Here is a 15,142-nt window from a genome sequence, read left to right on the forward strand (position 1 = left end):
ATTATAACTAAATATTACATAGTTTGATATAGTATTAATATTAAAATATTTTTATTCATAATATAATAAATATAAAAATAAAATAAAAAACTGTAAACATAGTAAAGCATGTTATTACTTTTTGATTAAGATGTCAAATTATAGTTATTTACTTGTATTCCTAAACAGAAATATTTTTTTGTGGTTAAATGTTATTCTCGATTAATTTCTGACTTCTCAGAGAAGAAGCCCAGTGAGCCGGCTCCAATTTGGGTATAAAAAAAGGTGAACTCAGGTTGTTATTTACCAAAGAAATAACACGTTTTTGAAAGATTTCTCAAATATTTATGTTTCCTTATGTTAGACAGGTGATCTAACAAGTGTGTGTGTATGCATAGAGAATAAATCAGTGTGTTCACTATGCTTTGCGACTGTTTTATTAAATATGTTTTGTTTATTCCGTTACATACAGTGTGAACGCTGCAGACACTTGAAACACGGACATACTCGTGAATTAAAACGTTCACAGCTTCAAACACGTGAATACTCGAGTCACCCAGAGAAGGAATGTGCATACATTTATTTTTCAGTAATGCAAAAATAACCACCGGTTGCATTTTTCCTCTCACTTTGGCATGATCAAAAGGAACAAACAAATGTTTTAAATGTGAAGCTAAAACAGTCAAAATCACTAGAGTTTTACATTCCAACAAATAACACAGTGTGAGATTCAGGGAAGTCGCGGGTATCACAGTCACCATTGCCTCTTTTTTTTTTTTTTTTAAATGACACAGGTGACATTAAACCTCATAACCACAACATTGTCTTTCAGTCAACTTGTTTTTTGAAGACCTGCGGCGACACCGAGCTGCAGTTCATGGCAATAACACTCATGAACAGTAGTACCGTGCCCTTTGTCTCAGTACCAACAAACACACAAAACCTTTGCACCTCCACACATTCATGGTCTGACAACGACTGCTGTCCATTAGGGGCGTGCTTGAAACAGTGGAACAAAAACATGACAAAAAGAAAGAAACCTCTATCCTTATAAAATCAAAATACACAGTTGACTTTTCTGTCAGTGAGTCTGCAGTGAAACTGTGAAAGTCCTTTACATTGAAAAACAAACAAACACAATTTTGGCATCAGTCTGGTGGACAGACAGGACTATAATTGTTTCTGTGGTAATGATAACTTGATCCCTTTATATTTGTCTTTAGTACACTAACTGTTCACTATACAAACTTTTATATATATATATATATATAAAACACGAGGTAATAATGTTACACAGGGATGTGACTGATGAGCCAGGGGGCCTGAGCATATTCACCTCCGCTTCTTTTTTGTTTCTTCCTACTGCAAGAGCACAATGTTGTTCACTGTTAAAGGCGTAATTCATCATTAAAGGACATTAAGTTGTTTGCATTCCTCCTTGATTTTTGTATTTCGGGGATTACATCTCTGACACAAACTAAAGGCATAGAACAGTTTTCTTGGCCAGGATCAGCAGCCACTGGTTTCGCATAAACTGTTGTTAATGTCATTTTTTTCCACATGATTTTTGTGTGGATTAAAAGGGATGAAGCATGTTCCGCTACAAGGTTCACAGTTGCTGTGAGGTGGAGTTTTCTTGTGTCAGTGACAGCTTTCTTATTTTTCTTACAGTCTTTATATTCACTGTTAAGACAGGAGACCAGTACCAAATAAGCATGATCACCAATGTCGCTTTTCCACTCCATGGTCCCAGCACACCTCGCCTCGCCACACCACTGTTTTCCATTACTATAGCACTCGATGTGGGCGGAGTCATGAAACTGCCGTGACTAGTGACGTGTAAAGCAAGTTGTTTTTGGTGATACTGAACCATTAGAATCAGTTCATTAAGAAGATTTGCACTCCGTCTGACACAGTCACTGACCTGAAATACAGCGGCAGGGTTGTGATGTAGCTCGTCGCTCAAGATCGCCGGCTTTCAGCAGCGCTGTCACCAAACACACAAGACTCTTCTGTTAAATATCGAGATTTTAGACGTTTCCCTGCTAAATGTTGGAGATTAACGCAAGTTTTCAGGATTTTGATCGACAGTACTGTATTGTTCGACTTGATTCTCGTGTCAGACGCTCATGACTCTTCCAGTGATGACACTCGAATTGAGTCGTGCCGGGACCATGTAGCGGGAAAAGCGGCGTATTCCTTTAAGTACATGACATGCAAAATATTTGTTGTACTTTTCAGAGTACAGCACATGTCTTTACAGAATACATTTGGTATCACATCACAAACATGACACAGGCTGCACAACGCGACCCAGCTGTGACGACGTAAAGCTCCGTCTGTAAAAGTGGCACTGCTATGGCTTCATGTTGACTCAGAGACAGAGCAGAGGGGAGAATGCGCAGGCCTGGATTCAAACGGAATCACATATGAGGTGATATGGGAGGAGGTAGTACAGGCACACGGCCTCATGTCAGAGTCTGTGTTTAAATTAAAGCCCTGTTTTATGTCCAGAATGAGACAAAGAGCGATCAGATAAAAGTCATAGAAAACTGTCAAGTGCGGAAAAAAAGAGAAAACAATCAAAAAAAAAAAATAGGTTCCCTGAAAGCAGCTTTGGTGTTAGTACCACCAACTTCATGGGGGCCAATGAGGGAAAAACTGACCTTTACACTCAAACATGTTCCCAGGTTGTATTCAAAACATTCAGGTTTGTATTTGTTTCTAATCTTTGTCTCCTCTCCCATCTGATCTCAGTCCATCTTACTCTGGAGTCGCTGGGGGTTTACTGTCCTGGTACGTACGGCCAGCTGATGGAGCTCCCCGATAGCTGCATGTCTCGGATCAGCGTCTCGATGGGCGTCTTGCCCACCAGCCGCATGAAGAAGAGCTGGGAGATGAGGTTAGCCGGCACGGCGCGCAGAGCAGGGAGACGCAGCAGTAAGCGGCCGAAGCGCTGAGGCTGGTTGGGGTACTGCATCCTTTCGTACTCTGTCAGGGCAACCTGGGCCTTCTCCTGCAGGGACTCCACGTGAGCCGGGTCAGTCAGTCCACAAGCATCTGCAAGACAAGCAAAGTTTAGTGTCACAATATTGTCAGTTTTGTATTTTCATTTAGAATTTGTCATTTTTGCACACACACCAATTAGTGATAGTGAATTTGCCATCCTTATTACACACCAGTATTTCTTTAAAATAAAGCAAATCAGGATGTAAACTGACATTGTAAATGTCCTTGTTGCTGGGCTTTCTCTGAACCCAGAAACAAACATCACACATTCATACACAGTTTTATTTGTGCTCTGATGTAATGAAACAGTAGAGTCGCTCAGGTTGACTAACGTACCAGGTGAAAACAATGCAATGGCTTTGAGGCAGCTGTACTCGGCCGAGTCCACCTGTAGTCTGTTCAGCTTGTCCACCTGGTCCTGGAAAACCCTGACCTGGTCCATGAAGGAGACCACGCGCTCAGCGGACATGGGGGACGAGTGGAAACCAGCCGCTGCCAGCAGAGGAGCCATGTGCAGAGGCAGAGCAGACTGGGCAGCGTTCAGGATGAAGAGCTCGCTCCAGCTCAGCCTCAGCAGCGCCACCTGGAGGAACGATTGGAAATGAGCAAAGCGTCACTGTAAGTCTGTCATTTGTTTTATTTATTTGGGCCTAATGGGTTCATTTATTTCAACATTTTTATTGCTGTCCTCAAAGCACTGACTCCACCACTGTTTCAGGCAGAGTCTGGGGAATGTATGGAGATGTATGTACTGCAGTGCAGACTGCTCATGGACATATTTCCAGAATTGTTTTTCCCCAGACAGACTACAATCACTGATGTCTGTCCAGACATTCAGAGAATCTCAACAAACAACATGTTTGAAAAACAAATTATGAGACATGAGTTTTAAAGTAGTACTTTCAACAGTTCCTAGTACTGTAACTGATGTTTGATTCAAGTACCTTATTAAATATGACAATGAGATAACATTTACAGAAGCAGCTATCTCAGTCATAATGTCAGGTGTCATGCCTTTAATCTGTAAACTGGACTAGTAAATTCAAAGGGTTAGGATTAGAAGGTATGATTTTAGAGCCGTGGGAAAAGATTGAAAATACAAGTATAATTTGACTTCTAATCTGCAGAAACCCCTGGTTTTCAAAAAGGAACAAAAAAACATGCATACTTCTTTTTTTTTAACTGACCTGCTCTGAAACTGGCAGCTCTGGAAAATATGGGATGTTTCTGGCCCATTCAATAGTGCTAAAGAGGAGGCGTGCGGCCAGCTCACAGATGCTGTCGATGCCCATGACGGATGCTCCGCTGACAGACGCCTGCATCTGTGTCTGGCTGTAGGGAGGCCCGTAGCGGCTGCTGGGATACGGCTCGGCCCGCAGGAGCTGGGAGATGAGATCTGAAACCGGCTGCCCGTTGAAATAGTCGGAGCCAATGTGACCCGGCCCGGCACCTGCAACCCCGCCTACCATCGAGTTTGGACTGATCCCTGGGTGAGTCGGGGGGACCCGACCTCTCTGGACAGCTGCAGGAGGAGGAACAGGACAAGTGAGAATCTGGTTGTTGTGACCTTTCACTCCACAGAGATACAATCATGTTTTTATGAAGACGACAGTTGAAGAGACGAGAGAAGTGGAAAAACACGTATACACGTATTTCAAAAGAGTAAAACTTAACTGTGATTATTACACAGACACGCGTACAGTCAGTTACTTTAGAGGTAGAGTTTACACAAAAACAAAAAGATCACTTAGAATAGTATTTGGCTGAACAATTAATGGAAATTCTATCGAATGGCAATATTAAGATTTGACCTACACTCTAAGAAATAAAACTACTAAGTAGAACATAAGTAGAAGATAAGATTCTTCGGCTTGTCCTCATAGGAGAACCCTTTTTGGCTCCAGTTAGAACTTTTCATAAAGGTTCCACCTGGAACCCTTTTGGAGGGTTTCAGATGAACCCTTTATTCAGGAAAGGGGTTTTAAAGGGTTCTCTGGATCAAAATGGTTCTTACTGGAACCATTAGTGTTACCAAGAACCCTTGAAAAACCCTTTTCTTTGTGAAAGAGTTTCTCAGAAGCAAATGGTTCCAGGTAGAACCTCAGCCCTTGACCCTTTTGGAACCCTTATTTCTTACTTTTTATAAGAGTGTACTGCTATTTTCAAATGGCAGGAGGCTTTGTTAAAGCCAAAATGTGTGTCAAAATAGATTGAAGAGAACATTTTAGTTTCTCACAGATCCGCACAAATATGTTTTTTGAATGAAAATTAGAATAATGGTGTAAAAATGACCGTTCCTTCTTCATATCGCAATTGCAATTCCTGTCAATAGGAACATTTACCTGCAGCAACGACAAATTATAAGAAAATGTGACATTAAAATCACTGTATTTGTTACATAATTCCAGTTTTGTACAATAATTAAACAGCAAAACACCTTTGCTCTTGCAAAATGTGAATTTATGTTGAAATTGGATTGTTATGGTTCACATTTAATACAATTAATTACTAGTTAAATAGTTACTAATAGTGAGGTGCCCTATTCTTCCAATCACGTTAATGCACAACCACCTTTTTCGTGAAATATTAATGAATAGTCGTGAATATTGTGACTCCACCTCAAAAAAAAAAAAAATATGCCCACTGAAGCTGTCAACGTGGCAGTTTTTGCTAAAGGGGTTAAAGGTGAACCTGACATTTCCAGGTAATGTGGAAACAGTGTTGCCTGCGTCACAGCCACGGTCAGCACAGTTCATTAATAACCAGGCCCAATATAACCGCCGGCACGCTGTCACCTCTGTGCACGTTATGTGGTTTCCCCTGACACAGGCTGAAATACAAGCAGGGCCGGGTTACGCTAGAATACAATTACAGACGTCACTGTCAACAGAGACTTTATACTGAGTCAATGTGGCAGCACATTAGAACACTGAAATACACTGTGGTGTGTTACATTAAGACCAGATGGTTCATAGTCCTTAAACAATGATGCTGGAATCAAGAATTTTTTGCTGTGTGTCATTTTCACCTAAAACTGACCTGAGTTTTCTTTGACTGAAATAATCTTGTGTGTTTTTCCTGTTGCACAGATAAAGCATGGATGCCACCAGTTGCCCTCTTGTCCCTGAAGCACAACAGCTGCAGGGAGTCGAGCACCAGGGTGAAAACATTCTGTGGTTGACAGTATAAATATTGTTGTTGGATCACTCACTGGTGAATGTCATTGTTTTCTCTCTCTCTCTCTCTTTCAAAAGTGCTGTAAAATACTAATATTTTTTTGTGAGTCCGTTTCTGAATAATTGTAAATGTGTGTATGTGTTTTCCAACAATTTGTTGTTAACCACTGTTACCATGACATTTCATGACTGTAGTCTTATTTCATTTATTTTGCAGTATTTTACTTGCCATTGAGGACATTACACTTCTTAAACTTACATATTTACATTTTTGGTCACTGATAACACTTCAAATAACAATACAAATAGGTTACTTATTATTTACACACCTATCTGTTCTGGAGCAATAATAAATATTCATTTGGGGTTGGATTTGTTTTGGCCACCTCTAAAACTTTGTGTTTTAATCTCAGTCTTTGTCCTTGACTGCTCTTGAGGGTAATAAGGATATTTTTATATTCACTTTACTAATGCCTAAATACGTGCTATAACGTAAGATGTGGTCCTGTATACACCATTTATACTGTTTTCATGATTTAGAAAGAATAAATGGACATAACATCATGATTGACGGTTTTGTGGACACAGAAATCTGATTGTAAATTCCAGCTTTCAACTCAGACTTGTGTGGTTCTGTATCGGACACACAATGTCTGATATGTTGCTATGAAACATATGCGGTCATATTAAAATCCATGTGCTGAGCGTTGTCAACACTTGGAGCAATGAAGTCAAACTGGGGGTCAAACCGACCTACAATTGAGCTGTGATCAAATGCACAGGGGTCTGTATTGGGTCAGAAATGAATTCAAATTGATCAATGAGAACATATAGATGATTGAATAGATTGAATCCAGTGTTTAAAAAAACAGCAACAGCGAAATAACCATTTTTTTTTCTGTTATTTTATTTTCTCAACTTGCTTTTTATTAATAGTTGGTTGTGGTTTCTGAGGATGATGAGGATGACAGAACGCTGCCAAGCGAAGGAGTCGACTGTTTGCTTTTCCAACTGCACATTTCTCTGGGCAATATTTGATAAGTTTAAAATATTTATGATGCAGCTTTCTGTCAGTGGCGCAGGGAAACAAGCAAACTCACACTTAACATCATGCTCCCCTTGTTTTCTATCCTTTATTTATTAATTTATTTTTTTAATTTAGCGTTGTTTACAATGATAACTTTACTACTAGTTTAATTCCTGTGAGAGTTTCTGAGCTTTAGGGCTGTGGTTCATGATTATTTTAAGTAAATAATATCAAGTAAATAACCTGATTGGTCTTAAAAATTTCAGAAAATTGTGTAAAATGTTGATGACCTCCTCACATGTTTATTTTTAAAATGTGTTTGTATGAGCACTTGGGTGAAGAATGTCATCTTCTTAATCCTTCCTAATCCAAAATGAACGCATAGACAGAGACTGGGAAACATTTTATGTAATTTTAAACTAAAACATTATGGTTCTGCTCAATTTTGGACCTTTTCCACAACAGCCACGGTTGACGTTTTCTGTGTGTTCGGGTTCCTGCAGGTGAGCAGGGTGTGAAGCTAAATGGAACTGGGCCATCGTTAACTTGATTATTTACACCTGTGTTGTTGTTTTTTCCACAGCGCTAACGGTCAAAATGGCTGCTGTTCGAAGGAGAGTTGGATTAACGTCCCGTTTAAGAAGGCCACACAAGTCCGGGAAAGAAGTCATTACGGTGAGTCACTACATTCTCTAAAAACTTTGACTCAAACACACAACATTCCGCTAACAGTCATTTCGACCTGGTTTTTGAGCGTAGTTGAGTTCTGTGTGCTGCTCTGTTCACCTTGGACCTTTAGCTACGTCACATTAGTTTCGGCTCAGCTCGTTAGGAAGCTCCACAGAGCAGGGACTAAAAAAACACCACCTACCAGGTACTATCTCATATTTTAAAGCAAAAAACGTGTGTGTGGAACAGGGTTATAATGTAAAAACAAAACAAAAAAACATGGGTAGAGTCGAACTGAGCCGAGCCGAGCCGAGCCGAGCACGCATACAAGCCACGCCTTATTTATTTGTTTTTGTTTTAAAACTTCGCCTCCATTGTTTGGATCCAGTCTAAAATCTGTCGATATTGGTAATTGTCGTGATAAATGTAAAAGAAGCTAATTTAAAAGATGTTTCATTCTAAAAAATATTGTTCACTGTTGATCATAAGCTAGTTATTATTATAATGTTATTGTATGTGTAGAGCAATTTAATATTTATTTTATGGTCAATTTTCAAAATTTCACATTGCTGAGTAAAAACATCCACAGCAATAACTGTGTTGTGTCTCAACATTTGTTTGCACAGTACATCAACATTACATCAATATATATCTTACTTTGTTGTAATGATGTTGAGGGAAATGATATTGCTATAAATATTGTTACTGAATAAGAACGGCTTACAGATCAAATAAAAGTTGATTGCCTGTAACTGAACTACAAGCTCTCAGTTGTTGCTGTGCAGCTAAAGGCAATTTCTACATTTTGAACAAATGTAAATATTAAAGTCAAACTCTCACTTTGTTTTCAGTAGGAAAGCACAGCTCTCATTCAAACCTTATTTCCTGCAACAGAAAATATTTGACTTTTTGCTCCAAATGTGATATTTCCAGTTAATGCTAAGTTAGTTAGACCCCCTGGCATTGTCTGTTTTAACTGTGTTGTTTAATTGATCATTTTATTCCTGTGATACATTATTTATTATAATTAGTAGTTTGTTGTTGCTTATTCTTTATTTTCCATGCTTATATATTGTGTTGTCTAATATGAATATTAATTGACATCTATCTGATCTTATTTCATAAAGAAAAAAGCATTTTGAAAAAACAAATGTGCCTCTATTGTGAGTTTGAAAATTGTTGACAATTTATAGGAGGCGGTGATTTTCCTCTTGTTGTAAACTGGGGATCTTTAACCTTGTTGCAGAGGCACTTACATGCAGGTAGAGTATTCAGTGGTTTATTTTAGAGCCCTTTTACACTAAAAACTGCTACCTATTACAGAAGGAAGTGGCATTTGTGGCAAGTGAGTAAACCAAAACAATAAAATTGTGGGCTTTGAAACCAAAGCCATGAGCTAAATGATGCAGGAAGCTCTGTACAGCACAAAGACGGCTATAAAGTCGGGGCATCCCTGTCACAGTGTACAATAATTTGACTATTTTTAACATAAGGCATTTTAATTAATATAGTTTTGTGCAATTTCATCAGTAGCCTTAGATTTTGCGGCCTAGGTGACATGAATCACTCATAGACTTCTTCCCGCATTAATGAGTTTACCCAATAACCCTTAAAAACCCTTTAACCTGTTGTAGATGTGGACAAAAGGGTTTTGATACCTTCTTTGCGCATCCCAACTCGGAAACACTTCTTCAGCCGACAGTATTGGCACTGGTTGCGGTGATGCTGGTCGATTTGGCATTCTCGATTTGATCTGCAAAGGAAACATACCAAGGAAACATAAAACAAACATAGTCTAGTATTTCACAGTAATCTGGAAACTAAATTTAATATTCCCATGAATAAAGCGTCCCCACCACCACCACTGACCCTGTGATGTGTGAGCTGACAAGCTATCAAGGATGTGACCTTTGTAAATCATCAGCTCTACACACACGCACTCTGTTCTGCCAACATTTCAAACTGACATACAAAGACACCTTCAACTCAGACACAGTGCATTATTATGGTGAAGAAACGACTATATTCAGTAGCTGAGAGCTCTGTACGTCAGAGTAGAGAAGTGAGTTGCGACATTGTGTTCCTGTGGTAAAAGTAATGGGAATGTTGACCTTCTGAGGCAATCCATCCTCACATGACTGACCTTCAGGGCTTTCATTTCTCTTATTTGTTTTCTAGAACTGTTTGCTAGACACATCCAAGGTTGGAACAAATCATCTGTTGTTTCCCTCATGAATGTAAATGCCTTTTTAATAGCTTGTGGGAAATTTTTTTTTTAACTTTCTTCTGAACACTCAGCACACCATAATTTAGCTGTTGGCTGATTTAAGGACATTTCATATTATTGGTTAATTCAAAATGTTTTATTATTACACTTGGGTTATAATATATTTTACTTTGTGTTTTAATGTAGATTAATACGTCATCCAGTGCCTGTTCCTACAGCAGCATGCACTTGCGTCTTCCCAGAAGTGATAAATGTTGTCCGATCTATTCATTAACATTTATAAGTACTTTTAATTCATGAAAAGAGGCCTGTTACTGTAACTCACTAAACCAAAACAAAGTATGACATGAATATGAATCTCTGGTCAGTCCTCACCTGCAGGAGTAGCTGAGGTTTCGTCTGATGCTCCTCTTGAAGAAGCTCTTGCAGCCCTCGCAGGTGAACACGCCGTAGTGCTTTCCGCTAGACTTGTCCCCGCACACCACGCAGTCCACCACGCAGGCCTTGTCCTCATCTCCGACATCCACGTCGCTGCTCCCAGCCTGGGGCGATCCCTCCTCTACCTCTCTCTTCAGGTACGCCTTCTCCCCCAGTCCATTAGTCTCCCCATTAGGGTTGCCCCATCCCCCGCTCACCATGGCCATATTTTCTGAGACGTGCAGTCCTGTGACTGGATCATACATAGACCCGCCTGGTCCCCCTGGTCCCCCAGATCCCAACTACCCTTAAAGTGTAAAAATTGTTCCCAGACCTAAAGACAGTGGCTCCACGTTTGTAATTTAAAGCAAGTTTGGTCCAGAAATGTGATCAAAAGATGTCCCAGGCTCCACGGTGTTGACCTTACTCCCCTTTGCCGTCTGCTTAGACTGACCTGGAGGTCCTTCCCACTGCTGTTTTCTCTCTCTTCTTTAATCCCTCCGCTCTGTGTTCTTGTCTTTCACCCCTCTGTTTTCTGTCCTGACCTTTGATCAATGGCTCCCAAGGTCTGAGAAAACTTCAGACACACATTTAGTGGTTCAGAGTTCAGGCAAGAGAAAAGGGTGCAGCCTTGCTCTTTTCACAGGAAACAATAAATTACTCTCTCTCTCTCCCTCTCTCTACTTCTCTCTCTCTCTGTCTCCCCAGGAAAAAAGAAAGAAAGAAAAAAACTCCTCACCTATCCCTGAGCACAGTGGTGAGGGACAAAACAAGAGTCACTGCTCAAATAAGAAAGAAGGTCAGCCCCTCACTCTCAGCGCATGACTTTCTCCAAAAAGGACAAGCAACTGGGAGGAAAAAAAACACAGCTCCCCTTCAGGCAGGGTTAAACTGCCCTGCCCTCTCCTCCAACTTCTAAACTAGTTCAACCAGTTCCTGCAGTACAGAGGTGTTATCTGCTAATCTGAAGCAGTTCTAGTCCAGACGCACTCTTGACATGTCAAGGCTCTTAAAGAAGTTATAGCAAGGAAGAAGGGAATTGGGATGTTATATCACGCTGGAAATGTTTGCACACACTCCCCCAAAAAAACGGCAGTTATAGAAGGACAGCCAAGGAGTTTTTGTCCTTTCTTTTAATTTTCAGAGTGTGACTTTGGTTTTTACACACCACTGTTGTTTTTGGCTCAGGAACACCTTTGTGCACTGAAAATAAGCACGCACAGACAGTGGTTCCACACTTGGTATTAAAATGAGGAGTGTGGTGAGAAAGACAATCCACTCCTACTTCCCTCCAAGAATATGTGTTGTTTTTGCAGCAACAGAGTTCATCAAAGAAGTCCTGCCCTTATGTTGCTTGTGGTGAAATGATGTTTTCTTGTGGCTCTTCCAACTCCTCAGAGTCTGTGGTGTTAGCGGCTCAGATGTCACAGAAAAAGAAAACAAGCCAAAACAAAAGCAGAGTAGAACAATCTCCTCGGTCTCGGTTGCTTCTCTCTTTCGATCAAAGCTCCTCAGTGTTGTCTCTCTCCCCCCTTCTCTTGTTTTGTCAGTGCTTGTCCATCCACTAGAAACAACCAGAGGCCAGAACCTCTCTGCATTCCCTCTCAGCGAGTCACGGTGTACAGTTGCACTCTTTACTATTCTGCCTGTCCTTTTTTTCTTTCCGCCTTTCTTTCTGCTGGCCCTCGCAGGAATAAATTAGGCAAACAAGAGCAGGAAAAACATGGTCACAGACCTTTTAGTGAAAGCCAGACACTGCAGTGGAGAGAGCAGCTCAGAGATAGACTCCTCTCCAGCTCCTCTTGATCCTCTCTCTCTCTGGCTCTGTGTGTGTGTCTCTGCCTCGTTCCCTCCTTTAGAGAGAGTGAGCTGTGTCTGTGTGCTGAGGGATTTGACACTGCTATTCAAGCCCTGCCGTTGCCATGGCACTGGATCCCTTATAAGGCCAGAAGAGTCAAAGAGCACAGAGTGGGCTGCAGCCATGTGCACACACGCACACACACACTCGCGCACATACACGTGCACACACAGAAAGAATGCCTGGCCGCCTGACTGGCTGCCTGGTTCCCCCCCTGACCTCGGGCCAGCCCGGGAGCAAGGGGTAGTTAACCTCAACACTGCCATGAGACAAAGGGGGTGGCGGCCTCTGGTCGACGAACAGCGAGAGCATGGCACTCACGCTCATGTTCTCCACTCGGCTCTAATCCGTAAGACTTCCTCTGACTTTGTTGACCCAATAATAAGAGGGAGCGCCTGCTGTTGTTGAGCAACTTGTCAAAAAGGTCATATGATACGCCACCGGCTCCTTTTCACACCTGCTGCACACACTCACAGGTCAGTGTGAAGGAATCAAAAGGTCTCGGTGATGAACTGCTGGGTCCTGGGTGGTGCTGGCCATACGTTTTTATGCGCATTGTAAGTGATTTAGTATCACTTTTACAGGATGTTATTGGAGTTGGACGACCGATGAAAAAAGGGCAGTGAAAATCAGCAAATCCTTCCAAACAACTCAATTGAATTGCGGTCATAGTGCACAATTCTGTTTTATTTCTAAAATGGTGTGTTTAGAGCAAATGGAAAATGTACTGTGTCCTTCATGCAGTGTCTTTTAAACAGTGATTGCATCTGTATTCACTGCAACCACAGTCTTTTCGTTGCCTATATTTTATTCATCTTAACCAGGTTTTATGTCCTGGTTTCATGTTTCTGTCTGAAGTGGGTTTATGCAACACAGTCACTTGAGAAACGGCGAACTGAGAAAGGTCATTGTACTGGTGAAATGGTTATAAAGTTAATGTTTTGTCATGTCCCAAGTATAGAACACTGTCCACTGTCTTTGTCTACTCTATCTAAATTTCAGCCAAACACAGCCACAAACGGTTATCCACAAATTAAATATACTGTCAAAGAGGAACACATCGAGTCATCCATTTACTCAGTATCTTGATTTTTATTTTTAATTAAAACATTTGCTGCAAGCTAATCATACACACCCACGTAATTCACAGGAGACTGGCTTGTTTTTGTTTTAAACGGTGTACAACTGCTACTCTTATGTTATAAAACTGGAAGAATTCCCCTTTTAATTTAGATTAAGTACATTAATCAAGGTATAAACAAATGCAGGGTAGGACTTCACAGTGTGTGTGTTTTGAAACGTTTGAATAATTCCCAGTGTAAGTCCTCTATCGTCATGGCAGCAGGCAATGCTGCTGTGGAATCTTTGGCCTGCTTTGTCTGTCATACCAACAGCACCGTCATGTGAAGATCTCCACAAAAAAGGGAGGACAAAATAAACAATCAGAGCCTGAAACCAAGGTTTCCAATAACAGGCTTCCAAACGCAGCAGAGAATACCCACAGAGGAAGTATACACTACTGCTTACAAGCATGCGTGCCTATAGGAGCCTTTATGTACCAAAAACTGTTTGGTCATCACTGGGTTTTACAGGAATTCCCACCGAATGACAAAATGTGTTGTCCCTCGGACCTCTCTCTCTAAAAATGCGCAACTATCAAAGGAACACAAAGATCTGATAAAGAGTTGGCAGGAGTCCTGTTCCTGTCCAGGTTTTGTCAATGGGGTTAATTCAGCCTCCTAAATGTGAGCGTAAGGCAACTTTAGCCCACATCCGTCACAGTGAGACTCATTGTGCATGGTTAGGCCTTTTGTTTGGTTAAGAGGTTATGAGAGGCCAAGCTAAGCTTCTGTAAGTTGAGTTAGTGCTTTCTTTTAAGCCTCTGTCTGTGTATTTGCAGATGTCAGACCATGTGGAGTTGTGTTTTCTTAACAGCAACTTTAAATATGTGTAGAGGTGTGTACGGTGTAAATTAAGTATTAGCGCAACTGTCATATGTTCATACTTTATGTGTTGCAGTGGCTCTCTTAATTTTGGTGAATGAGAACAGTGTGAAACATGATCCTGCTTCGAGGAGGAGGGGAAAAAGACCTTTGAAGATAATACAAATGTTCACCATTGCTTGTATACAGACACTTTAGAGAAACGTGGTAGTATTAGTGATCTCTAGACAGACTTAACACTAGCTAAGTTAGCAGTTTAATTGCGCTAATACCGTAGTCCAACTAAAACAGGCAACCTTTTTACCTATTTTAATGTAGCTAATGAGTCTGAGTCAAGTCACCAGTCCTGGATTTGAGTACGACAACACTGCTTGTGTGTGTGTGTGTGAACTGTTGTTTGTGTTTCTCAGTTCACTTCACTGATAAACAAAACTGAAGACCATCTTGTGATGGAGTCACACTGGTTGTGACGCTTGTCAGCAGATTGATCATCCCATAATGTAATCTTTATACTTTCATTACAGAAGGTGACCATGTGAGTCCCTGTTTGGGGTAAGATGTGAATTATTTAGTTAAAGTTGGAGTGAGGGAAAAGGTTTTGGTTTGTCTCTCCACAATGGACAGAAGGTAGTGGTAGGTAGGTAGTGTCTAGTAGTGTAAGAATAGTTGGTGTGATCATGCCAAAATACTTTCTTGGAGGCACCAACTGTAGCAGGTATGACTTCTGAGGCTGTTTACTTTGGCACGTGCTCATGAAAATACACTGAAAAACGATCCAATACGCTCAAGATACAACTGTTATTTAATGTCGTTTAGAAATGTTGCTGTTTAACAAGC

General features: G+C 40.8%; 1 protein-coding gene across 1 annotated transcript; it reads right to left on the reverse strand.

Annotated features, from left to right (window-relative positions):
* Positions 1-537: 537 nt before the first annotated feature.
* Positions 538-10,796, reverse strand: nr2f6b (nuclear receptor subfamily 2, group F, member 6b). The gene is made up of 5 exons (XM_083888433.1): positions 10,463-10,796; positions 9,519-9,613; positions 4,176-4,510; positions 3,325-3,571; positions 538-3,039 (listed from the first exon to the last, which is right to left on the reverse strand). The coding sequence occupies exons 1-5, from the start codon at positions 10,768-10,770 to the stop codon at positions 2,765-2,767; spliced, it is 1,260 nt and encodes a 419-aa protein (XP_083744559.1). The 5' UTR covers positions 10,771-10,796; the 3' UTR covers positions 538-2,764.
* Positions 10,797-15,142: the final 4,346 nt, after the last annotated feature.

The sequence above is a fragment of the Microchirus variegatus genome (genome assembly GCF_963457635.1).
Source record: "Microchirus variegatus genome assembly, chromosome: 4".
In the NCBI taxonomy this organism is placed as follows: domain Eukaryota; kingdom Metazoa; phylum Chordata; class Actinopteri; order Pleuronectiformes; family Soleidae; genus Microchirus; species Microchirus variegatus.

Bases quoted from the DNA above. Each gene is read 5' to 3' on its own strand.
- nr2f6b (XM_083888433.1), bottom strand. From the start codon at position 10,770: ATGTATGATCCAGTCACAGGACTGCACGTCTCAGAAAATATGGCCATG. The intron at 9,614-10,462 runs GTGAGGACTGAC...TTTCCTTTGCAG, and splicing joins AACCTCAGCTACTCCTGCAG to ATCAAATCGAGAATGCCAAA. The intron at 4,511-9,518 runs GTATCAAAACCC...CTCCTCCTGCAG, and splicing joins AGTTGGGATGCGCAAAGAAG to CTGTCCAGAGAGGTCGGGTC.